The 27,338-nt window shown below is 36.7% G+C and overlaps 1 protein-coding gene across 1 annotated transcript; it reads right to left on the bottom strand.

The window, feature by feature from the left end:
• Window positions 1-652: 652 nt before the first annotated feature.
• On the bottom strand, window positions 653-27,338 carry MINAR2 (membrane integral NOTCH2 associated receptor 2). The gene is made up of 3 exons (XM_001374014.3): window positions 27,174-27,338; window positions 6,564-6,803; window positions 653-832 (listed from the first exon to the last, which is right to left on the bottom strand). Exons 1-3 carry the CDS (start codon window positions 27,336-27,338, stop codon window positions 653-655), a joined length of 585 nt encoding a protein of 194 aa, XP_001374051.3.

Raw genomic sequence — 27,338 nt, 5'->3', positions numbered from 1 at the left:
GTGACTGGATGATGTAATTTGTAGTTAGCAATCTCTCCACCAAACAGTAAGAAATGAGATGTACCTACATTGTCCAAGATCGTAACGCTTAATCAGCTTCTCCTTACTGCCAATGAAAGAGATGCCTTGACTGTCAGATATCTTCTTTGCTACTAAGATGCATTTGGAATGCATTTATTTAGGAATTATTAGCTTTACAATAAATTGGTTGTCATTAGCACTCTGTAACTTAGTTTCTCTTTATCACAGCTTTTCTCCAGGTTTACACATGGAGTAAGCATCTGAGGCAACATTTGAATTCAGGTCTTCCTGCCTCTAAGTCAATCTATCTACTCTGCAACAATACCTCCTACTAATACATACTTCACAGAACTGTTGTGAAGTTCAAATCTTACACTGAATGCAAAGATCTTTGAAATTTTTACAGCACTATTTAAAGAGTTAGCTTTTAGACATAACTATTTCAGATGAATTTCCAGACATCTACACAAAGTCTTAGCACTCTACTAGGAACAGTTGGCATAATCAGAACTCAAATTTACCTCCATTTGAAAGCGTATCATTGAAACAGGGCTAAAACAATAATATATTTTTGTGAAAATGTTTATTAAAAAAAAATATCCCCAAATTCTCTGTTGCTATAGCAAATCACTTAGGTAAGGAAATTACAGACAGTAATTATAGAAACCAAAATACAGACAGAAACTAACACAATCAGGCTTATTCTGCAGAATTTAGATTGCTTCTGTTGTTGCTCTTTCTTTTTCAATAAGGTATCGTATCCAGGTGTGTATGTGTCCCCCAACCAAAACCGTAGATCATTAGGGTTTTCCTAAAAGAAAAATTTATAAGATCAATAAACCTTAAGAAGTTATTTTAGGTAGAAGCTATTGATGATTGGATACTAAAGTTGGTGAAGCTGTTAGATGACAACTATTAAAACAAACATATTAAAACCTTACCTGTTTTTTCCCTTATGAGGAAATTTCCCATTATTTCTAAACTTAAAAGTATTAGGAAATATTGTTTCTGTTGGAATTAGTTATTTAACATATATGAGCCCTAGTTTCTCCATCGTTAACAAAAGACTATTGTCACTTGTATTATCTATCAAACAGGGTATATTTAATAGCTTCAGCTCTAATTTTCTATTCTATTCTCACTATTGAGTGAGCTAGTTAATAAACATTTACTAAATGCTTCTTTTAAATTTTAAAGTAGAGGGTACAGAGTCAAGATGGCAGCCTAGAAGGAGCAGAAGTTCAGATCACTGAATACCCTTCCTTACTGATCATAAACTGAATGCTCCTAGGGGACTAAAAATCAAACAACAAGACAGGATCAAGGAATGGAGTCCTCCTGGACTCAATTCAAAATGTATGCCCCCCAAAAGCTGGAATTTGAGAATAGTCCAGTTTTAGGGGAAGGCAGAAGGAAGGTCCCAGGACCCTTCCTCCCTACCTAGAGTGCTAAGTCTCCAGCGGCAGTGGGGACCTCTGGGAAGACAAAGGCACTGGTCTGAAGGGCAGGGCTGTGCCAAGCTCAGAGGGTCGAACACAGACAGCAGGGAAGGGCCTGGAGATGGAACATAGAGCTGGCAGTCTGGTAAGAGCTGTGGAGATCCTCCATATTGCTCCAACGTTCCAGGAGGTTTTGGCCTCAGGGCAAACCTAGCCCAAACCAGCTGAACTTAATCCCATCAAAAGTCTTCAGAACTCAGGGAATCCCAGGCTCCAACAGCCCTCCTTCACTGGCTGCTGAACTTTAATCCAATCAAAAGCCTTCAGAGGACAGGAAAGCTCAAACTCCAACAACCCTCCCCCACAGACTGCACCAAGAGATCTTCTATCAAAGCTCCAAGAGGGGAGACTGACAGAAGCCCGCAAAACCAAAAAATGAGAGGAGCAAGACCACAGACAAATACGGGGAGCAAAGAAGGGGTAAATATGAGCAAACAACAGAAAAAGAAGAAAGAAATTAAAATAGACAGCTTCTATTCAGCAAACGGAATGGGGGGGGGGGGTGATCAGCAAATGATAAATCAGAAATTCCAGCATACAGACTTTGGAAGAACTCAAAATGCAATTCAAAACACAATTAAGAGAGGCTGAAGACAATTGGGGAAAGAACATAAAAACTAAGATAAGTCATCTGGAAACAGAGGCAATTGAACTAAAACAAGAAAATAGTGTCTTGAAAGCCAAAATCAACCAGCTGGAAAATGAGGCAAAGGAGATGAAAGATGAGGCAAAGTTGATGAAAGACGAGGTAAAGAGGATGAAAGATGACCTCCAAAGAAAATCAGACCAGAAGGAGAAGGATGACCAAAATGCCAGGGATGAAATCCAGTCTTTAAGAACCAGAATACAACAACTAAAATTAAGTGACCTCACAAGGCAGCAGGACAATATAAAACAAAACCAAAAGAATGAAAAAATTAAGGAAAATATGAAGCATCTCATTCACAAAACAGAGGATTTAGAAAATTGTTCAAGGAGAGACAATTTAAGAATTATTGGCCTACCAGAAGACCATGACAAAAGAAAAAGCCTGGGCATTATATTACAGGAAATTATTAAAGAAAACTGCCCCAAAATCCTTGAACAAGAGGGAAAAGTGGAGATTGATAGAATCCACAGATCACCTCCTGTACTTAATCCCCAACTGACAACACCCAGGAATGTTATAGCCAAATTCAAGAACTACCAGACTAAAGAAAAGATATTACAAGCTGCCAAGAAGTCATTCAGATACCAAGGAACCACAGTGAGGATAATTCAGGATCTGGCTGCATCCACACTGAAAAAAAGAAAGGCATGGAATACGATATTCCAGAAAGCAAGAGAACTAGGCCTACAACCAAGAATCAACTACCCAGCAAAACTGACTATATTCTTACAGGAGAAAGTATGGTCATTCAACAAAATAAAAGAATTCCAAGAATTTGTAAATAAAAGACCAGACCTGAACAGAAAATTTGATGTCCAAGCACAGAACTCAAGAGAATCATCAAAAGGTAATTTAAAAAGAGGGGGCGGGAAGGAAAACAAAAAAAAACACCTTTTTTTTAAGAGACTCAATAAGTTAAAGTATTATGTATCCCTATAAGAAAGGAGGTCATTGGTAGCTCTTAAAAACTGTTGTAATCACCTGGGCAGCTAGAAAAATTACAATTAGAGGGAACAGAGACAAACTGTATAGGATGAAAGGACAAGACATAAATAGATATATAGATATATGTATGCAAAAATGCATATACATGTATATATATATATATATAATACAACTAGAGGTAAAAAGGGGGGTTAATACTAAAAGAAATGGGAAAAGAAACAAATGGGGATAAATTTATATGTCACAAAGAAGCTCTGGTGGGACAGGGGAAAACATTAATACACTGCAAGGGTAAAGAGATTGAAGATAGAAAATTCTCAACTTTTACATGCATTGAAATTGACCCAAAGAGGGAAGAACAATCCAATCCATTGGGGCAGAAAATAGATTTGCACCCTATAGGGGAGTAGAAGGGTAACAAATGGACTGGTGGTGAGGGAAGCAGTCCAAGGGAGGGAGAAGGTGGGGGGGGGTAGTTTTAGAAAGACTACAGGGAAAATAAGGGGAGGGGGATAAGAAAAGAGGGAGGTAGAAAGGGAAGTAAAATAAGGGTGGGAACTAGGGGGATTGATTAAAAACAAACATTGGTGTAGAAGGAAATAGTTAAAGAAGAAAAGGCAGAACCAGGAGTAGAAATCAAAATGTTGGGAAATACATGTCTGGTAATCATAACTCTGAATGGAATGGAATGAACTCACCCATAAAACACAAGCGAATACCAGAGTGGATTAGAAGCCAAAATGCTACCATATGTTGTCTACCAAAAACACAGAAAAAGGTAGATATGCATAGGGTGAAAGTAAGAGGATGGAACCAAATCTATTGGGCATCAACTGATAAACAGAAGGCAGGAGTTCCAATCATGATATCTAACAAAGTCAAAGTAAAAATAAATCTCATTAAAAGAGATAGGGAAGGTAATTACATCCTGATAAAAGGCAGTATATACAATGAGGAAATATCAGTACTCAACATGTATGGACCAAATGGCATCACATCCAGATTTCTAAAGGAGAAACTAGTGGAGCTCAATGATGAAATAGATAGAAAAACTATACTAGTGGGAGACATGAACCTTCCTCTATCTGAACTAGATAAATCAAACCAAAAACTAAATTAAAAAGAGGTAAGAGAAGTGAATGAAATCTTAGAAAAATTAGAATTAGTAGATATGTGGAGAAAAATAAATAGGGACAAAAAGGAATACACCTTCTTTTCAGAAGCACATGTTACATTCACAAAAATTGACCACATATTAGGGCATAAAAACATTGCAAACAAGTTCAAAAGAGCAGAAATAATAAATGCAACCTTCTCAGATCACAATGCAATGAAAATAATAATTAGTGAGGGTACATAGATAGGCAAATCAAAAATTAATTGGAAATGAAACAATATGATTCTCCAAAATTGGTTAAAGAACAAATCATAGAAACAATTAATAACTTCATTGAAGAAAATGACAATGATGAGACATCCTTTCAAAACCTATGAGATGCAGGGGGAAATTTATATCCTTGAGTTCCTATATTAACAAATTTAAAAAGGTATAGGTCAATGAATTGGGCATGCAAATTAAAAAAACTAGAAAGTGAACAAATTAAAAATCCTCAGATGAAGACTAAATTAGAGATCCTAAAAATCAAAGGAGAAATTAATAAAATTGAAAGTCAAAGAACTATTAATTTAATAAATAAGACTAGAAGCTGGTACTTTGAAAAAACAAATAAAATAGACAAAGTACTGGTCAATATAATTTAAAAAATGAAAGAAGAAAACCAAATTGGCAGTATCCAAGATGAAAAGGGAGACCTCACCTCTAATGAAGAGGAAATTAAGGCAATCATTAACAACTATTATGCCCAATTATATGGCAACAAATATGGCAATCTAGGTGATATGAATGAATACTTACAAAAATATAAATTGCTTAGACTAACAGAGGAAGAAATAAATTACCTAAACAACCCCATATCAGAAAAAGAAATTGAACAAGCCATCAAAGAACTCCCTAAGAAAAAAATCCCCAGGACCAGATGGATTCAAAAATAATTTCTATCAAACATTCAAAGAACAACTAATCCCAATATTATGCAAACTATTTGACAGAATAAGCAAAGGAGTTCTACCAAATTCATTTTACAACAAAAACATGGTACTGATCCCAAAGCCAGGCAAGTCAAAAACAGAAAAAGAAAACTATAGATCAATCTCCTTAATGAACATAGATGCAAAAATTTTAAATAGGATACTAGCAAAAAGACTCCAGCAAGTCATCACAAGGGTTATTCACTATGTCCAGGTAGGATTCATACCAGGAATGCAAGGATGGTTCAATATTAGGAAAAGCATCTGCATAATTCACCATATTAACAATCAAACTGACAAAAATCACATGATTATCTCAATAGATGCAGAAAAAGCCTTTGATAAAATACAACACCCATTCCTATTGAAAACACTAGAAAGTATAGGAATAGAAGGGCCTTGCCTAAAAATAATAAACAGCATATGTCTAAAACCATCAGCAAACATCATCTGCAATGGGGATAAATTAGAAGCCTCCCAATAAGATCAGGAGTAAAACAAGGATGCCCATTATCACCTCTGTTATTTAACATTGTAATAGAAACACTACCAGTAGCAATTAGAGAAAAAAAATTGAAAGTATTAAAATTGGCAATGAGGAGACCAAGCTATCACTCTTTGTGGATGATATGAAGTTTTACCTAAAGAATCCTAGAGAGTCAATGAAAAAGCTAGTCGAAACAATCAACAATTTTAGCAAAGTTACAGGATACAAATACAAAAATAACCCCACATAAGTCATCAGCATTTCTATATATCTCCAACACATCTCAGCAGCAAGAATTAGAAAGAGAAATTCCATTTAAAATTAGCTTTTTGTCAATGCGTCTAGAAATCATTGGTTTTGTTCTCTTTTCCTTTTATCCACAAATTATTGCAAGTTATAAGTTAGTTCTGTTTCCATGATCCCTTTGGGGAGGCTAGTCTCTCAAAAAATCACGAGAGAGAATGTATAGTTAGAAAATCTTGATCCCCAGGACTACATTCCCCAGAATTCTTTTTCATCTCTCAGAACCCCTTTCCCTGCATCCTGACATTTGTATAGTTACATTATTGTTTATAACTTTCTGTGACTCCTCCCTCCTCCTTCTCTTCTCTCTAATGACTGCAGGTTGTTAGTTATCTCCCTTTTAACTCTAGTTTTTATTTTAATAAATTTTATAAATATAATACTTGAGTTATTATATATTGATTTTAATTCTCTCAAAAGAGAAGCTAGAGTCCAGGGTATTTTAAAAAAGAAAATTTGCTTCTTATTCATTGAAGATGAATCCTATTGGTATCATGAGTCTTTCTTTGATAAAGGAGATATTTGCTTACCCCACACACATTTCAAAAGATGGATTTTATTAACTCAGTACCTTCAGATAGCCAGAAAGATCAGTCTGCAGAGAATGTTTATCATAATCTTGAATGGTCCAAGAAGGTCTCTGTTTTCTTTCTTCCATGGCTTCCTCTATCCTTATATCCCCATACAAAAGATTATTCTTCCGTTTCAAAGTAAAGGAGGTAATGTGGTCACCAAAAATGCTATCAATAAACATTGAATCTTTCACACTCAGTTTGCCATGAAGCTGCTCAGCAACATTTCTCTTTTCTCTCTGAAAAAGATTAGAGGAAAAAGACTTGTAATTTGCTTTCAAGGCAACCCCAATTCTATTACTTTTTCACTCAGGATAAAATGTCTAAAATCAAAGTCTATTTTCCAGTTAAAGAAAAAAATGAAATTGAAATATCCATTTATATCCTGGCCTTACCATTTGACACCATATGAATTATAAGTTATATAATTTGAGTTTCATTTTCATTCTGAAATTATGACATGCCTCAAGAGATAATTGTGAGAAGCAGATAATGTTATTAGGAAATACAGAAGTCATTTATTAACAGAATTGAACCCTCAAGTGCTTTACTCAAGGAGGCCATGGAATTTTAAGTAGTCCCACTTTATAGGAATAATAAAGGAAAAAGGTTTAAAGTCCTTTCCTTTCCCCATTTATGATTCAGCAAGGTTTTGTTAAGCTATTACAATGGTGTATGAATTTCTTGGGACAGTGTCCATACTATGTTTCTACTATTAGGCTGATTCAGATCATCAGAATTTGACTAGCGTAATCTGAATTGAACTAATTTTCCCCAGTTTTAGTTAGTCCTCTCACTGCTGAATTTCAAGCCATACATATACAACTGCCATGGAAAATAGAGGAGAGATTTTTCAAAACTTATTAAACTACCATAAAATCACAATAAAAAAACCTAGACACCATATTACAGGAAATTATCAAGGAAAGCTACCTTGATATTCTTATAAAGGAGGGGAAAGTAAAACTGAAAGCCACTTTCAAAATTCCAGAACTTCCAGGTCAAGAAGAATATACTGTAAGCAGCCAGAAGACACAATTCAAAAATTATGGGGCCACAGTCAGGGATTACACAGGATTTTGCAGCTTCTACATTAAAGGGTTAGAGGCCTTGGAATACGATGTCCTTCGAGGCAAAGGAGCTCAAATTACAAATGTCAACTACTCAGTGAAACTGAATATAATCCCTCAGATAGAAAATACATATTTGAAGAAATAGAGGACTTTTAAGCATTCTTGATGAATTGAGCAGTTCATTTGATTCTCAAGAGAAGCATAAAAAGATAAATAAGAAAGGGAAAAAATAAAGGATTAAAAAATATTAAATTGTTTAAATTCCTATATAGGAAAATGATGCTCATGACTTCAGAACTTTACTAATAAGGAATATAGAATATATAGGCAGAGGGCATGGGAGCAAGTTGACTATAATGGGATGATATTTAAAAAAAACAAAATTAAGGGATGAGAAAAAGGATTGCAATAAGAGAAGATGAAAGGTAGAGGTAGAAAAGAATAAATTATCTCATATAAGGAGGCATGTAAGAGTTAATACAATGGAGGGAAAGATAGAAAGTGGGCAATACTTGAATCTTTTTCTCATCAGAATTGACACAAAGAGGGAATAATGCTCATACTCAGATGGGTATAGAAATCTATCTTAACCCATAGGGAAATAAAAGGGGAAGAAGGTAAGAGAAAAGTGACAGATAGGCTCCTCCCTTTCCTTTTTTAGCTCCTTATTAAGCCAGTTCCAATCTAGAGTCTCCTGTTCTCCTCTCTTTTTTCAGTCCTATTCCTCTATTATTTATCTTGCCCTATTATGTCAACACACCTGCTTTGCTGCTTAGCAAAATTGAAGACTAAGTCCACGACATATTTATGTTGTATCCCTGCCAGGGATCAAGGGCCCAGCTCGGGGTATACTGACTGGGATTCAGGTCCTTACCACAAGCTGGGCCCACACAGATCTGGTTATGCAGCGCAGAGTGCCTGGGCTGGAATTGCAGACCTCACTGCAAGTTTGCTTAAAACTTTAAAAGGTGTACATTGGGTTATACTTCTGTTGGTCCAGATAGGGTACCAAGGTCTGGATGTTGGCTTGGTCCCAGATTCAGAACATGGAACTATAGCTGTGGGGTGGGAGGGGCTGGCTTGTGCCTAACTTCTTGCTATAGCCTTTTGAAGGCTGTGCCCCCCTCTCACCCCAGTCTCCTAGATGCTCTTTGACTATTTTCATGTTGTTCTCTGCATGAGAGTTGCTTCACTTTGTCTCCTTCTTGGTTCTTTTCACTCCTTTATTAGTCGTGTGTGTGTGTGTGTGTGTGTGTGTGTGTGTGTGTGTGTGTGTGTGTGTGTGTTTAAGCCTTTCCATTTTTATGTGATTTAATTTTATTTGGTCAATTTCAAACATTATTCCTTGGTTACAAAAATCATGTTCTATTCCTCCCTCCCTTCCATCACCCCTCCCATAGCCAATGTGCAATTTCATTGGGTATTACATGTGTCCTTGATTAGAACCCATTTCCATGTTGTTGATATTTACACTAGGATGTTCATTTAGAGTCTCCATCGCCAGCCATATGCCCTCGACCCATGTAATCAAGCAGTTGGTTTTTTTTCTGTGTTTATACTCCCACAGTTTTTCCTCTGAATGCAGATAGTGTTCTTTCTCGAAGATCCCACCAAGTTGTTCAGATTATTGCATTGCCACTAATGGAGAAGACTATTACATTCGATTGTACCACAGTGTATCAGTCTCTGTGTACAATGTTCTCCTGGTTCTGCTCCTCTCACTCTGCATCACTTCCTGGAGGTTGTTCCAGTCTCCATGGAATTCCTCCAGTTCATCATTCCTTTGAACACAATAGTGTTCCATCACCATCAGATACCACAATGTGTTCAGCCATTCCCCAATTGAAGGGCATTGCCTCATTTTCCAATTTTTTGCTACCACAAAGAGCACAGCTATGAATATTCTCATACAAGTCTTTCTCCTTATTATCTCTTTGGGGTACAAACCCAGCAGTGCTATGGCGGGATAAAATAGCAGACAGTCTTTTAGTGCCCTTTGGGCATAGTTCCAAATTGCCTTCCAGAATGGTTGGATCAATTCACAACTCCACCAGCAATTCATTAATGTCCCAACTTTGCCACATCCCCTTCATCATTCATTGCTTTCCTTTGCTGTCATGTTAGCCAATCTTCTAGGTGTGTGGTGATACCTCAGAGTCATTTTGATTTGCATCTCTCAGATTATCAGAGATTTAGAACACTTTTTCATGTGCTTATTAATGGTTTTGATTTCTTTAACTGAAAATTGCCTATTCGTGTCCCTTGCCCATTTATCAATTGGAGAATGGCTTGATTTTTTGAACAATTGGTTTAGTTCTTTATAAATTTGAGTAATTAGACCTTTGTCAGAGATTTTTGTTATGAAGATTGTTTCCCAATTTGTTGCTTCCCTTCTAATTTTGGTTGCATTGGTTTTGTTTGCACAAATTTTTTTTAATTTGATGTAATCAAAATTATTTCTTTTACATTTTGTGACTTTTTCTAAGTCTTGCTTGGTTTTAAAATCTTTCCTTTCCCAAAGGTCTGACATGTATACTATTCTGTGTTCACCTAATATGCTTATAGTTTCTTTCTTTATATTCAGGTCATTCACCCATTCTGAGTTTATCTTGGTGTAGGCTGTGAGATGTTGATCCAAACCTAATCTTTACAACACTGTCTTCCAATTTTCCCAGCAGTTTTTTTTTTTATCAAATAGTGGGTTTTGGCCCTCCAAAAATTGGGATCTTTTGGCTTGTCATAGACTGTCTTGCTGAGGTCACTTACCCCAAATCTATTCCACTGATCCTCTTTTCTGTCTCTTAGCCATATTGTTTTGATGACCACAGCTTTATAGTATAGTTTGAGATCTAGAACTGCAAGGCCACCTTCCTTCGCATTTTTTTTTCATTATTTCCCTGGCTATCCTTGATCTTCTGTTCTTCTAAATGAACTTTGTTATGGTTTTTTCTAATTCAGTAAAAAAGTATTTTGGTAGTTAGGTTGGTATGGCACTAAATAAATAAGTACATTTGGTTAGGAAGGTCATTTTTATTATGTTTCCTCCTCCTACCTATGAGCAGTTAATATTTTTTTCCAATTATTTAGATCTAGTATTAATTGTATGGAAAGAGTTTTGTAGTTGTGTTCATATAGTTCCTGTGTTTTTCTCAGCAGAGAGATTATAAGTATTTTATATTGTCTAGGGTGATTTTAAATGGAATTTCTTTTTCTAATTTTTGCTGCCGAGATGTGTTGGGGATATATAGAAATACTGATGACTTATGCGGGGTTATTTTGTATCCTGAAACTTTGCTAAAGTTGTTGATTATTTTGACTAGCTTTTTGGTTGATTCTCTAGGATTCTTTAAGTAGACCATCATATCATCCGCAAAGAGTGATAGCTTGGTCTCCTCATTGCCTATTTTAATACCTACAATTTCTTTTACTTCTCTAATTGCTATGGCTAGTGTTTCTAGTACAATATTAAATAATAGAGGTAATAACAGGCATCCTTCTTTCACTCCTGATCTTATTGGGAAAGCTTCTTGTTTTTCCCCATTGCAGATGATGTTTGCTGATGGTTTTAGATATATTCTGTTTATTATTTTTAGGCAAGGCCCTTCTTTTCCTATACTTTCTCGTGTTTTCAGTAGGAATGGGTGTTGTATTTTATCAAAGGCTTTTTCTGTGTCTATTGAAATAAGCATGTGATTTTTGTTGGTTTGCTTGTTGATATGGTCAATTATGCAGATGGTTTTCCTAATATTGAGCCATCTTTGCATTCTTGGTATAAATCCCACCTGATCATAGTGAATAACCCTCATGATGACTTGCTGGAGTCTTCTTGCTAGTATCCTATTTAAGATTTTTGCATCTATGTTCATTAAGGAGATTGGTCTATAGTTTTCTTTCTCTGTTTTTGATCTGCCTGGCTTTGGAATCAGTACCATATCTGTGTCATAAAAGGAATTTGGTAGAACTCCTTCTTTGCTTATTCTGTCAAATAGCTTGTATAGTATTGGGATTAGTTGCTCTTTGAATGTTTGATAGAATTCACTTGTGAATACATCAGGCCCTAGGGATTTTTTCTTGGAGAGTTCTTTGATGGCTTGTTAAATTTCTTTTTCTGATATGGGAGTGTTTAAGAATTCTATTTCTTCTTCTGTTAGTCTAGGCAATTTATATTTTTGTAAATATTCATCCATATCACCTAGATTGCCATATTTGTTGCCATGTAATTGGGCATAATAATTTTTAATGATTGCCTTAATTTCCTCTTCATTAGAAGTGAGGTCTCCCTTTTCATCTATGATACTGTTAATTTGGTTTTCTTCTTTCCTTTTTTTTATTAGATTGACCAGTATTTTGTCTATTTTTTGTTTGTTTTTTCAAAATACCAACTTCTAGTCTTATTTATTGGTTCAATAGTTCTTTCACTTTCAATTTTTATTAATTTCTCCCTTAATTTTTAGGATCTCTAATTTAGTTTTCTTCTGGGGATCTTTAATTTGTTTGCTTCCAAGTTTTTTGATTTGCATGCCCAATTCATTGACCTCTTCCCTCCCTAATTTGTTAATATATGAACTCAAGGATATAAATTTTCCCCTGAGTACTGCTTTGGCTGCATCCCATAGATTTTGAAAGGTTGTCTCATCATTGTCATTTTCTTCAATGTAATTATTAATTGTTTCTATGACTTGTTCTCTAACTAACTGATTTTGGAGAATCATAGTATTTAATTTCCAATTAATTTTTGATTTGGCTCTCCATTTACACTTATTGATTATTATTTTTATTGTGTTATGATCTGAAAAGGTTGCATTTATTATTTCTGCTTTTCTGAATTTGTTTGCCATGTTTTTATGACCTAGTACAAGGCCAATCTTTGTGAATGTACCATGTACTGCTGAAAAGAAGGTGTATTCCTTTTTGTCCCTATTTATTTTTCTCCATATATCTATTAACTCTCATTTGTCTAGAAATTCATTCACATTTTTTACCTCTTTTTATTTATTTATTTATTTCATTTATTTAAATTTGATAGTGTTAGGTTCAGGTCTTCCACTAGTAGAGTTTTACTATCTATTTCCTCTTTCAATTCCACTAGATTCTCCTTTAGAAATTTGGATCCTATACCATTTGGTGCATACATATTATTACTAATATTTCCTCATTGTCTATACTCCCCTTTATCAGGATGTATTTACTTTCCCTATCCCTTTTAATCAGATCTATTTTTATTTTGGCTGTGTCAAATATCATGATTGCAACTTCTGCCTTCTTTCTATCAGTTGAGGCCCAATAGGTCTTGCTCCAGCCTTTAATTCTAACTTGTATCTACCCACCTCTGGTGTGTTTCTTGTAGACAACATATGGTAGCATTTTGGATTCTAATCCACTATTTGTTTGTGTTTTATGGGTGAGTTCATCCCATTCACATTCAAAATTATGATTGTCACTTGTGAATTCCCTAGCATTTTGATAGCCTCTCCTAGTTGTCCTTTCTTCTTTTGCTATATTCTTTTAAACCAGTGGTTTACTTCTAATCAATCCCCCGAATCCCCTCCCTTAATATGCTTCCCTTTCTGGCCCCTCCCTTCTTATTTTTTAGGGTCTGTTTAAGTTCCCTCCCCCCTTCTCTTTTTTGCATTCTCGCCCACCTTCCCCCCTTAATTTTTCCTTCTCACTTTCCCTGTAGGATGAGATAGAATTCAAGATACAGAGTGTTTTTACATTGATCTTTTGATAATGCAATTAGCAGTATGTTTTGCATGTATGACTTAATAAATCCTTGAATCATGTTACTGGTAATGCTTGCATTTTTGAGAATTTTGTGAATGGTCTCATAATAAATGTTCTTATTTGCCAAAAAAAAAAAAAGAATTCAAGATACCAATGGATCTAGATGCTCTTCCCTCTTAGAACTGATTTCACTGAGAGTAAGGTTTAAGTATTACCTATTAGCACTCTCTTCCTCTCCTTCGTATAAGAGTATTCCTCCCCTCCCCTTCCCATGGGTATCTTTGTGTGAAATAGATTATCCTATTTATTTCTTCAAGTACCTCTTATTGCCATCTTTGATTTCCCCCTCCCTTTTCCTTTTTTTTGCATATCATCTTATAACACTTATTACCCCAATCTCTTCCTGTGGATGATTCTTCTAACTACTATAATAGTGATTATAAATTTTGAGAGTTATAAATAACATTTTCCCCCTTTCCTTCTCTTTCTTATTTACTTTCTCATCTCTTGATTGTTGTGTTTGGATATCAAACTTTCCACTTAGTTCTGGTCTTTTCTTTACAAATACTTGGAAGTATTCTATTTTGTTGAATGTCCATACTTTCCCCCTGGAAGTATATAGTCTGTTTTGATGGGTAGGTGATCCTTGGCTCAATTCTCTTGCCTTTCTGAATATCATGTTCCAAGCTTCATGGTCCTTTAGTGTGGAAGCTTCCAGGTCTTATGTGATCCTGATTGGTGCTCCTTGATATCTGACTTGTTTCTTTTTGGCTTCTTGTAGGATTTTCTCCTTAGCTTGAAAGCACTTGAATTTGGCAATTACATTCCTGGGAGTTGTCTTTTGAGGATTTAGTGTAGAGAGTGTTCTATGAAGTCTTTCAATATCTATTTTTCCCCCTTATTCAAGAACATCAGGGCAGTTTTCTAAGATGATTTCTTGTGTATGATGTCAAGATTTCTTTTTATTTCTGGGTTTTCAGGTAAACTAATGAATCTTAAATTGTCTCTTCGTGCTCTGTTTTCCTGTTCCATCATCTTCTCAGTGAGATACTTTATGTTTTCTTCTATTTTGTCAGTCTTTTGACTTGCTTCATTAATTCTTGCTGTTTTGCAAGATCATTATCTTACAGTTGCCTAATTCTGGTTCTAAAGGCCTGGTTTTCTGTTATAATCTTTTCGATTTCTGCTTTAATCTTTCGATTTTCTGCTATAATCTTTTGAATTTCCTTTTCAGTTTGGTCTATCCTGCTTTTCGTGACTTCCAGCTATTTCTCCAGTTGTGAATTCTTGTCCTTTAAACTGTCATTTTCTCTTTGAACTATTTCCCACTTTTCTTGCCAGCAGACTTCCATCTTTTTGATAAGCTCCAATTTAAATTCTTCAAGAGCTTGTGGACAATTTACATTTTTTGGAAGGGTTTTGGGTTTATTTGAATTTCATCTTATATTTCCTCTGTAGCCTGGGTTTTTCCTCCATAAAAATTTTCCAGGGTCAATGCCTTCTTTTCATTTTTCTTGGAGGAGGGTTGTTGCTCCTGGGCACAATTTTTCCTTCCATTTTTAGTCAGAAATCTGAGTGAGATGGGCAGGCTCTCTGTGTATGGCGCTAAGGAGCAAGGATTTTGCCTGAGGCAAGCTCTCGAATCTCTGCAGCTTCTGCTGTTTGCTGCCCTTCTCAGTGTTATCTTCCTGTGAGAGTCCCTGGTCTGCTCTCCTCAGCCTGCTGTGGTCTCAGGTGTAGATGATCTCAGGGGTAGGTTCCTGGTGGTCCCAGTCAGCTCTCAAAAATTCCTTACTCACTGTAGAGGTACCCCTCACTCACTGATTCTGGTGTATGTTGGCTCTGACTCTGGCTCCGTAGGTGGAGTGGGGGAGGGTAGTTCAGGTCGCAGTTTTGGTGGGAGCTTTTTCACCCCCCTTATAGTGTGGAAATGCCCAAATCTGACACACCTTCAATGCTGAGCCCTACTGTAGGGTCCCTTTGTTCTCATGAATTTGGTTCTTTTTGTCTTTTGAGTTGGTCTATATCTTTGGGTGCTGAGGAGAGAAAGAGTCTTGCATCTAGTCTGCTGCCATGTTTACCCGGAAGTCCCTCCTCTTTTAGTTTTTTGGTGATATTTTAACTTTGGTTGGCGAAGATTCTCATATTGGTTTTGAGCTTCCCTGCTTCTAATCTAACATTTTGGTTCTGCTTCGCATCTTCTCTCACTCTTAGATACCACATATCTAATTATTTTACAAGTCCTGTTTATACTTTCACAATATCTCTAAAATATTGTCTTCATGGCTAAACATGTCTAAAACAATATCTTCAAACGTTGCCAGCAGGCTGGTACAGGACCACTCCCTCATGCATATACTAACCCCAGATAGGGGTTAACTAACAATGTCAGGAAGACAAGACTTGTTTGGTATCCTTGTCTCAAGTCTCTCCTTATTCTAGTCCCATGGTGAATCTATGGCACACATGCCAAAGATAGCACACAGAGAGCTCTCTGTGGGCACATACACGCTCCACGTCAGAGTTGCCCACTTCTCTTCTCTACTGCAACTCCTCACTCTTCTGTGCTTACTCCTTCCCCTGAGCGTAGTGCTAAGGCCACTCTGCTCCCTTTCTCCCTCCCCTGTCAGACCCAGGGCCCTCATGACCCTCCCTCAGGGGAGGAGGCCAAGGCTGAGGGGGAGACAAGGTAACCATACCTTCATGGAGGAATAGGCAGAGGTCTGGCCACAGGTTGCATGCAAGTGCCCTCGATGACAGGAGGAAACAGCCAGGGAGGCTCACTCTGAATGACCTGCCCCCATCTGACTTCCTACCATGCCTCCTCCACAGAACTAAGTGAGCACCACTCTCCTCACTTAAGGATCATCAGGGGGTAGCACTGTTGCTTCCACTTCCATCTGGAGACTTGAGTTGTTTGGGTTTTTTTTTTACTTTGAAAACTTTTATTTTTAGTATAGAACAATCTGTGTTGTGTGGTGACAGCAATGTTTGCACAAAAAGCTCAAACAAAAGTTCAGAGTAATAAAAGAGCTGAAGGCTACCCCCAAGGGGCATCAAATATCCATATACACCTCATAGCAGTTATCCACCTCCCTACACCAGTTGGACTCCTGAACATGTTTAAGGCCCACCCCACCAGCCCTGGGAGAAAAAGTCCCAGGGCCCTCCTCTGGCAGGAAATCATTCCCCCAAGTTCCATGGAGGGTCTAGGCTAGAGGAGGCCTCAGGCAGAGGGGTGGTGAAGGATGCCAAAGGAATAAAGCTTTTATGGAACTCCTCTGAGTACATTAACGAAGTAATATTGTAAATAGGCTGCAGATAATTAAGGGAAGAAGATTGCTACTGAGAGCAAGGAAATTATAAAGTGCAAGCTTCTTTGGAAGAAATGGGGCATCACAGGAAATGTAGAGTGGAGCTGAATGTTTATAGACTGAAGGGAAAGAAGAAAAGTCATGGTGAAATCTAAGTTATAGAAAAATTGCTGATCTGTGGTTGTGGAGTTTCTATGTCAGGAATTCCCATCACTGATAAAATCAGAGATCTGGACCAAAAAAACGAGGACCACCACCCTATATTACATCAAGCCTCGGTAAAGACAGTTATTTGCTTTTACTATTTCTAGTCCTAGAAGATGTAAAGTTAAATTGGGCCCCAATTGAAAGAAATTTCTTAGTGAACTGATGAGGGAATATTTTCGTTATCTTTTGTTTACATGCTGAACAAAAAATGAAATTTTTTTAGCCATTTATAATTTTAGGGGGAAGTTACACATTTAATGCTTACAAATTTAAGGTTACATTTGGCATCAGAAACAATATCATTGGTAAAAAAAAAAATAACTGATCCTGATGGTAGATATTGATGTTCTGAAATTTCTTGGATGTGTTTTCTGTAGGACTTGATCCATGATGTCTGCCTAAAGGATTTTATACTTTATGAGCCCCCATCAATTTTGGTAATATTGAACTCTAGTGCAAGTGAATCAAATGTGCTCCTTCCCCATTCCCTGATTATCCCCATTAAGAAAAGAACAAATTGTGTATAACATACACACTTGCATAAAACCATTGGAACTGTAAAATCATGAGCTTTCAATGATGGACAAGTTTCTTTGTGTGAATAAATGTTTTTATCTATTTGTTTTATAATTTAATAACTGGTGTAAAGCAGCAGAAACATTTTAGAAACATGCCTTTACCTGAAGGTAACAAAGTTATTCTATTAGACAATTGGAGTACAAGTTTTTTACCATAAAAAATAGCCCCCCCTTCAGGAGGAGCCCACTCCAAGTCAAAGGGGGGTCCCCTTGATGCATCAAGACTCTCCCCAACCCCTCTGCACCTACTGGAAGGCAATTAATACCTGCCTATAGTGACCCTCACCCCCACCAGAGAGTTTTAGTGAATGCACATGTGCCGACTTGCTGAAGGGAAGGAAACTGCAAGACTCTACCCCCTCCAAGCCTGGGGGGAGCCCAAGGTCCCCTGAGAGCCCACCCTTACCTAGAAGGCTTCAGGTAAGGTGGACTGCAGTCACACCAGAATCATTGGTAAAACAATTCTTGCCATCCCAGACTTGACCTGAAAACAGATCAGGATTAGCTTCTTCAAAGGCTGATTTTGTTTTGTTTTGTTTTGTTTTTTAAAGGCAATTTCATCTATTCTATGTTAAATTTATTGGTTGGATTTGATATTTAAATCTGTGGTCATCAGGGATTAATTTCTAAATCCCAAAATGAATTACTAAAATAAAATGGAATTTATGGTAGTTTATTTTTACAAAAGAGGGAAGATATTAAGGAAGAGAGAAAAGGGAGAGAGAAAGGGATAAATCTCCAACTTCCTCTGAGCCAAGTAGAAATTCTAAGGCAGCAGGCAGGGGAAAAGAGTCTCAAGACAATGGGCCTTTCCCTGAGGTTGATGCCTCCAGAAGGCCAAGGAAGGAAGTCAGCCTTTACACTCACCCCAGTAACTGTCTAAAAGGAAAGAAATCTAAGGTCTCTTGCACAAGCTCCTCCAAGGGTCCAGTTCCACAGCCAAGTGTCTTCACTCCAAGCCTGAGTGTCTTCTTCCAGTCTCTCCATAAGTGTCTCTCTTCATTCCAAACCCAAGTGACTGAATTATTGAAATTATCCAGTGTCTCTCTGCTTCCTCTATTTAAAGATCTTTTCCTCTTGTGTCACCTCGCCTAAATTTTACATCTACCAATCACAGCGCTCCTCTCCAGGACTGCCCACTCAATGTATGAAATGGGTGTTCGCACCTTTTGTGATTAGATCACACCTTTGTGGTTAGTTAACACCTTTTTTGGTTAGTTAAAACCTTTTTGTAGTTAAAATAGGTAGATCTACTTTAAGTACTGGGTTTACACTTTGGGGATTAAAATCTAAAAATAGACCAGGGATTACAATTTAATCTTCACCATCAAGGAAGAGCTAAGTACCTTCAGTGTTATAATCAGGGGAGAGCCAAATCCAATCTTCACATTCTACAAGCTCCCTCTATACCCCCAGTCAAATGGTGACAGGACTTGCTGGCTCAGGAATCTCTCCCACTTGGCTTTTCCTGAATAGAGCTGCCTAAATTGCTCAACAACATACTGAAAAGTAGACCCTTCTCCATATAGGATACAAGGTGGGGTGTAATAGTTAGAATGGGTGGTCACCAAAAATTGTAATTAACCTTTAAGTCACAAGATTGTTAGTAGCTAGATTTATTAGTAAGAGGGGAAAAAATTAAGAGAGAAATATAGACAGGAGGTGAAGAATTTCCTGGTCTAATAATCTAGAGCCTAATAACTCAGTGTCTGTCTCCAAATATCAGCCTCAGAAAATAATTGCCCGCCCCCCAGCCTCCTGCTGGGTCTCATCGTATAAATCCTTACCACACCCACTAGCTCTCTTACATCACTACCCAGGAACCCATCACAGTTCCTCAATTAGCCTGGCACCACCCAGGGCAGGCAATGCCTATGGGATCAATTCCCTGATTGTTGAATGACTCAAATAAATACAAATTAAAGAGAAGTCTAAATCCCTGAGTGATCAAATCAAAAAACAAATTCCCTTCTCACAGGGGTGGCATGAACTCTAAAAGGTTTGCCATCACTGTTCCAGTCCATCTTTCACTGAATTATTAAAGTAATTTGAGAGACATACACATAGGATAGATATGGCCAAAACATGGGGGGGGGGGGGACTTAAACTTCCATTGCTATAGGTCTGCAAGATTGCTGATGCAATTTTCATTCTGTGGTGGAAAAGAATCATCTCTATGACCTCCTAGGAGAAGGCTCAAACAATCTTCTATCATCATGAGTTAAAAAGGCAAGAATACTTCAAGAGGCTAATAGTTTGCATTTGTAAAATACCTACACCATCAGTTCTTTTTGCTAGCAGTCAGTTAGGAGACTTTTAGCCATAACACCATGCAAGATCTTATGCTAAACATGATTAGAAGTAGTTTCCCCCCCAAAAAAAACCCCTATACTAAATTGAAGCCAGATAAGAAACATCTAAGATGATAGATAGATAGATAGATAGATAGATAGATAGATAGATAGATAGATAGATAGATGGATGGATGTTTGGATGTTAGACATAGACCTTAAATCCAAATATCCTGATTCTCAGGTTAATGATCTTTCCTTTCTTCTCTTTTGGAATTTCATAGATTGGTAGTCATATTTGGAGAACATACATTTACTTGCTTTTGTTGAGTCTGTGAAGATTGAATTTAGCTCTCCCCTGATTGTAACAATGAAGGTACTTAGCTCTTCCTTGATTGTGAAGATTGAATTGTAATCCTCTGTCTATTTGTTGATTTAATCCCCAGAAATGTAAGCACAGTACTTGAAGTTGAGTGGGAAGATCTGTCCATGTTAGATCTGATCACCAAGGATGTAAATCTTCCACTTAATCATGAGGTGGGAGGTCTGTGACTCATGTATATGATAGTGGGTAATGAATTAGAATCGACTAATTGCCTTCTGGGCAGTCCTAGAGCAGAGTGTCTGCTGTGATTGGTAAACATGAAATTTAGGGGAGGTAACACAAGAGAAAAAGATCTTTAAAAAGAGGACCAGAGGCCAGAAGAAGATATTCAATTTGATTTGAGTTAGAATAGAAGAACTCTGACTCAGAGTAAAGACTGGAGGACAGACCCTTGAGGAGAGACTGGAAGAGGAACTCAACTCTGGAGGAACTTGTGCAGGAGGCCTCAGATTGCTTTCCTTTTAGATGATCACCATTGAGTGAAAGGCTGACTTAGTGACCCTGCCTTTCTGGAAGCATGAAGCCTCCAGGAAAGGCCCTTTGTCTTGAGACTTTTTTCCCCTGACTGGGGTTTAGAATTTCTAACTGGTATCAGTGGAAGCCAGAGCGCTCTCTCTCTGTCTCTCTGTCTCTCTCTGTCTCTCTGTCTCTCTGTGTCTCTCTCTCTCTCTCTCTCTCTCTCTCTCTCTCTCTCTCTCTCTCTCTCTCTCTCTCTCTCTCTCTCTCTCTTTCTCTGTCTCTCTCTCTGTCTCTCTGTCTCTCTCTGTCTCTCTCTCTCTCGCTCGCTCTCACTCTCTCTCTCTCGCTCTTGCTCTCTCTCTCTCCCCTTTTCTCTCTTCCTTAATATCTTCCCTCTATTGTAAATAAACTACCATAAATTCCACTTGCTTTAGTAATTCATTTTGGGATTTAGATATTAAATCCCTGATGACCACCTATATAAATATTGAGAGTTCAACCACAATTAAATTTAACAAGTCTCAGTCTCCTCATAAGTGAGTGAGAACATATGTTTTCATATTTTAGATTAGGTCTGGAATAAATGACATCTAACACCCTGCCTCATTAATTTAGTGGAAATTACTAAAATGTCATTAATTTAGTGGAAAAGTTTCTATTTATATTTAGTTTTAAGTATTAAATATTTAGACTTATAGCTGAAGGGAACTGCAAAAATCATTGAATCTGACTCTTTTTACAGATTAGAAAATTGAGGTCAAGAGAGATTAAATATTTGAAGGAAAGAATTATATAACCAATCTCTTTGGAATAAAATTATTTACTGAACCAAGCTTAACTAAAATGAAAAACACAAATATTTTATTTTATTAAAAAACTTTTTATTAAAAAAACCCTTACCTTCCCATCTTAGATTCAATACTATGTATTAGTTCTAATGCAGAAGAGCAGTAAGGGGGGGGGGCATTAAGTAACTTGCCTAGGATCACACAGCTAGGAAGTGCCTGAGGTCAGATTTGAACATCTCTGAGCCTGGCTTTCAATCCACTGAGCCACACAGCTTCCCCCTGTATTAGAGAGTTGGTTTGAGTATAATGGAGAAAGAGTAGATGATCCCAGAAAGTAGGAGGGTGAGATGAACCAGTCTTCTTCAAATATGTCTCTCCACTAACCCTGCCTTTACTCCCCGCTAATAACTGATTAATGGATGAACCTTCTCCTTTGGGGAAAGAGAGAGAAATCTGCTCTCTCCCCCTTCAATATGACAAGGAAGTCAATTTAAGATAACTGACACTTTATTCTAACAAATGGTGGTTAGTGGTAAGATAAATAAGATGTCTGAAGGTTAGGATGTATAGGAAAGAGGGTAAGGAAAGTCCCTATCTGTCTAAAAATATCTTTCTCCCTCCCCAGCAAAGTTGAGAGACCCAGGCTTGTCAACCTGATCTCTAAGAGGCTCAGGATTTAGTGACCCCTGGTCTTAGCACAGCAGAACCAATGTCCAGACTCAGGGTATCACAGTAGCAGTGTGAGATCTTCTGATGCTGTTCTTCTCATGTTTTTCCACAACTCTTGGTGTCTTTGGGGGGAAATGGTGATTAGGATCAATGAGGGATTTTGTATGTCTCAGGGGATAAATCTCTGATCAGCCTGTTACCCTTGGCTTTCTCAAGCAAGAGAGAGATTAACTGTTTCCTCCTGGAATCTCCTCTTCCCTCAAGATTCCAGACTTCCTTCACCATTCCCCACTGTGGATGCAAAACTTGGCATATCCTCCAGACTCTGTCCTTCAAAGTCTCTGGATCATTTCTCTTATTACATCCCAAACCCAGACATTGTAAATAATCCCCTCAATTACTAATCCCAAAGTACCCACAGACTCAAAATACTAAACAAATAACCTTTTATTGCCAAATACTACTATTCCACAGTGTATCCATTATAGTCTTCCAGTTAGCAAGAAATAGCTAGTACTTAGTATGAAACAGGAAATCTTGGATCTATATTCTACACAAGCACTAGAATTTATTGGACATATTCTCTCAAAATAAACTTCATATTGAAAGAAGTCTAAGGCTTCTTGAACTGATGTGTGGATTATTTCAGTATGTATATATGAGCAAGAATGAATAATGAGGATAAATAGTATTTCAATTGTCGAACATAAAAAAAGTTTTGTAAGAAGAATTAAAAAGTCTTCTTTTATGGAAAATTTGATGGTATATGTGGAAAATGTAGAGATTCCACTAAAAAGTTAGTTAAAACTATCAATGATTTTGACAAAATAAGATAATAAGATGAACTCACATAAATCATAAGCATTTTTACATATTAAAATAGCGTCCTACAAGACAAGGTATAAAAAGAAACTCCATTTAAAATAATCATAGACTGAACAAAATACGCGGGAGTATACCTGCAAAAACAATTCCAAGAACTACATCAACAAAATAATAAAACATTTTTTACACAAAAAGTCAGGTCAGAATAACTAGAGAAATATTCATTGTTCATGGATGGGCAGAGTCAATATAATTGAAAAGAAAACCCAACCTTAACTAATTCAACACCATTGTAATTGAATTACCAAATAATTATTGAGATAGAAAAAAATAACAAAATTCTTTTGGAAGAACAAAAGAAAAATAATATCAAAAGAATGAAAAATATATAGTAAGGAGATCTACCAGTACCAGCATTAAAACTATATTATAAAGTAGTAATTATTAGAACTGATACTGCCTAAGAAATAGAAAGTAAATCTGTGGAACAGGACGGACATATAACAAATAATAGTAAAAGATTATAGGAAACTTGTATTTGACAAAAGAATAGATCTAGGATTTGGGGATAAAAAATGACTATTTGGTAAAAATTGCTGGGACAACTAGAAAGCTGTTTGGCAAGAACTAAGTATAGAGAAGATCAAAAAGGATATACAATCTATACATAAAAGGAGATATAAGCAAATTAAAAGAAAAGGAAACATATATACCAGAGTTATAGATAAAAGAGGACTTTATTAGTAATCAAGAGATGAAGAGTATTATGAGATGTAAAACAAATAATTTTATGTACACTGTATTAAAAAGGAGTTGTGCAAATAAAACAAATTATTAACTTAGAAGAGAAGACAGAAACCAAGATTAGAGGGAAAATAGAAAATTGAGAGTAAATTTTATAGTCAAAAATCTCAAAACTAAAATATATAGAAAACTTGGTCAAATTTATAAGAAGATCTATCTCCAAATTGATAAATGGACAAAAATATGAACACACAATTTTTGGATGAATAAATCAAAATCATAAAAAGTTAGAGAAATGCAAACCAAAACAATTCTGATATACCATCTCACACCCACGTGATTGGCCAAAATGACAATTGTGGTTACTAATACATTATTGGTGGAACAGTGAACTGATCCAATCAATTTGGAGAGCAATTTGGAATAAAGATATGCATAACTATAAACTCAGTGATACCAATTTTGGGTCTTTTCCCCAAGGAGATTGGGGAAAAAAGGAAAAGAACCTATATGTTCCAAAATATTTATGCCAGCGTTCTATGGTAAACTGGAAATCTAGGTGATGTCCATCAGTTAGGGAATGACTAAACAAACTGTAGTATATGATTGCGATGGAATACTACCGTGCAATAAGAAACAATTTTTAATTCTTTTTTTAATTATTTTTTTTAATCTTGGAAAGAGCTATGTGAAATAATGAACTGCGAAATAAGAAGAACCAAGAGAGTATTATATACAGCTATAGGCTGAATACTTGCAGAATAACTTGTGAATGTTCACTTCCAAAGACTGAAATGAAGACTGGAAAGCCCAAAGGCATAATATGTATATTTGTCAAATGATGTGTTGTATGTTGAAGGAAGGAGAGAGAGGGGGGTTGAGATGATATGGGGGTACAGACTTCTCCTAGAGATCCCAAATTGTCTCCCAGTCAGAATGTACATAAAAGACTCATTTTTCCTTGAATTCCTACAGTGCTAGGCAAGGTGACTTCGAGCACTTCTGACTTCTCCCTTTATTTTTTTAGTAGTTTTATTTTTTTTTAATTAATTAATTTTGAATATTTTTCTATGGTTACATGATTCATATTCTTTCCCTCTCCTTCCTCCCACCTCCCATAGCCAACGAGCAATTCAACTGGATTTTACATGTATCATTGATCAACACCTATTTCCATAATATTTTTAAATGAACTATTTTCCTTGTTTCTTTTTTAAATTTTATTTAATTGATTAATTAAGAAAATGTTTTCCTTGGTTACATGATTCATGTTCTTTCCCTCCCCTCTTCCCACCCCCCTCCTGTAGACAACACATAATTCCACTGGGTTTTACATGTGTCATTGATCAGGACCTATTTCTATATTATTGATATTTGCACTAGAGTGATCATTTAGAGTCTACATCCCTAATTATATCCCCATCAACCCATGTGATCAAGCAGCTGTTTTTCTTCTGTGTTTCTATTCCCACAGTTTTTTCTCAGGATGTGGATAGCATTCCTTGTCATAAGTCCCTCAGAAATGTCTTAGGTCATTGCATTGCTGCTAGTAGAGAAGTCCATTACATTCAATTGTGCCACAGTGTATCCATTTCTGTGTATAAGGTTTTCCTGGTTCTGCTCTTTTTACTCTGCATCAATTCCTGAAGGTCGTTCCAGTTCACATGGAATTCATCAAGCTCATTATTCCTTTTAGCACAATAGTATTCCATCACCAACAGAGACCACAATTTGTTCAGCCATTTCCCCAATCAAAGGACATCCCCCATTTTTTGCCACACAAAGAGCGCAGCTATGAATATTCTTGTATACATCTTTTTCCTTATGATCTCTTTGGGGTACAAACCCAGCAGTGCTATGGCTGGATCAAAGGGCAGTCTTTTAGCACCCTTTGGGCATGGTTCCAAATTGCCCTCCAGAATGGTTGAATCAATTCACAACTCCACTAGCAATGCATTAATGTCCCTACTTTGCCACATCCCCTCCAGCATTCATTGCTTTCCTTTGCTGTCATGTTAGCTAGTCAGCTAGGTGTGAGGTGGTTCTCCCTTCATTCTTGCTAAACATCTACTTTATATCCCAGATATTTGATTATCCTCTAAACTGGACAGTTCACCCCCTTTTGACTTTGAGGCATAGGACAAAACCACATGATCCATCTCAGGTTCCAGAGACATGCTATCATCATCCTTTCTCTAGTCTAGGCTCTGTTGTCAAAAGGCAATACAATTCCTATACCCCATCTCTTTGAGGAGACTGTGTTCCACTTGTACAATGTCTCCCAACCTTTCAACATGACTTCCAAATTAATCAATTTCTCTGTTTATTTTAAGCTAAGTTTTGGAGTCTTTGCAAGAGCAAAAGGTAACCTGGCCCAAAACTGGGGTTTTTAGCACAAAGCTCTCTGACAACAGAGATACTTGGAATTGATAATATTACTAAAAACAAAACAAATTTAAAAAGAATAGGAAAGCTAATTTTTAAACTTCAAAGGCTAGTTGTTATAGCAGACTACCTTATGTCAAAAACAAAGCATATACAGGTTAAGGAAATAACAAGTTTCAATTTGAATTATCTCATATTAAAGGTATGAAAGACTCCAAAAAAACCCACTGAGGATGCAATTTATACAAGGACTCATGAGTAATGTTTTTTTTTAAACAAATTTGTTGAGAATTTAAGTCACTGCACAAGTTGTATTAAATGAGTTTTCAGATCATTGATATATGTTCTGAAAAAATCTCTTGCCCTTATTTCTAATGAACTTATACTTAAGCTCAGTGCCTCATTCTTCCTAAAAGCAAAACATTACTTCTGAGCTAATATAGTATCAATGCCCATTCAGAAGGTGACCACAGCTTGCTTGAGAGTTTAAGAACGCTATATGCATTTCTTGGATACAAGTAATGGAAATAAATGGAAGAATTTGCATTTCCCAGATTAAAAAAACCTTTTCTCCATTGTCTTTCCATTGCCATCACAGTTATATTGCTGATCTCTTTTCAAGAGTCCCTCAGTATAGACTGGATAATAAAATGGGCACTGTTTTAAAATGAACTTAATATGACAAATCTCAAATGCTTTTCATATGAAGGGAAGAAATTCTTCAGTACAACTCTTCTACTCCTTCTACTTTCTTTAGCCAAATATCGAATTATCGGTTATTTAGATGAAGAGCTTCAAACAAGCATGGAAGCTAGTCAAGGCTGTTAAGAAAAGGCACGTGCAAAATTCTAGAACAATAAGTAACATTTAATGTTAGAAGTGGTTTTTCTCTCTATTGTCCTTTTCGATTCTCACTCCTAGAGTCTCCATTATCTTAAAGACTTGCCCAATGTCAACACATCTGGCAAATGTCTGAGATGAAATTCTTTCATTCGATGTTCTGTGACTAGAGAAAGCATCTTGTAGGGAAAAGAGAGACCTTCCCCAAGAGTTACTCTGAAGAAGGGCAGTAAACCTATTCTGCTCACATTGCATGCATCATCGCAAATACTGGATCGAGAAGAACAGAGCAAAATAAGCACCAGTTTATGTACTTCGGTATCTTACCTGCGAGTAAACTAGGTTATGCCAGTGCTGCATGGCTGGGTAATGAGCACCTGCTGGTCTTGGGAGATCTGCTTGAGGAAGGGCAGAGTTCTTTAGGAAAGATTGTACTTCAAGTTGCAGGAATTTTTCAGGGTGGTTATTATTTGGCAGAACGGAAAGATCCAT

Source organism: Monodelphis domestica, chromosome 7 (assembly GCF_027887165.1).
Source record: "Monodelphis domestica isolate mMonDom1 chromosome 7, mMonDom1.pri, whole genome shotgun sequence".
NCBI classification, from domain to species: domain Eukaryota; kingdom Metazoa; phylum Chordata; class Mammalia; order Didelphimorphia; family Didelphidae; genus Monodelphis; species Monodelphis domestica.
This window is presented reverse-complemented; position numbering and strand designations above follow the sequence as displayed.

What these genes read in the sequence shown, in the direction of transcription:
- MINAR2 (XM_001374014.3), bottom strand. Translation starts at nt 27,338, where the DNA reads ATGGATCTTTCCGTTCTGCCAAATAATAACCACCCTGAAAAATTCCTG. An exon ending in ATAACCTAGTTTACTCGCAG is followed by an intron (nt 6,804 to 27,173) that starts GTAAGATACCGA and finishes AATCTTTTTCAG; the next exon opens with AGAGAAAAGAGAAATGTTGC. An exon ending in ATCTTTCTGGCTATCTGAAG is followed by an intron (nt 833 to 6,563) that starts GTACTGAGTTAA and finishes TTTTTCTTTTAG; the next exon opens with GAAAACCCTAATGATCTACG.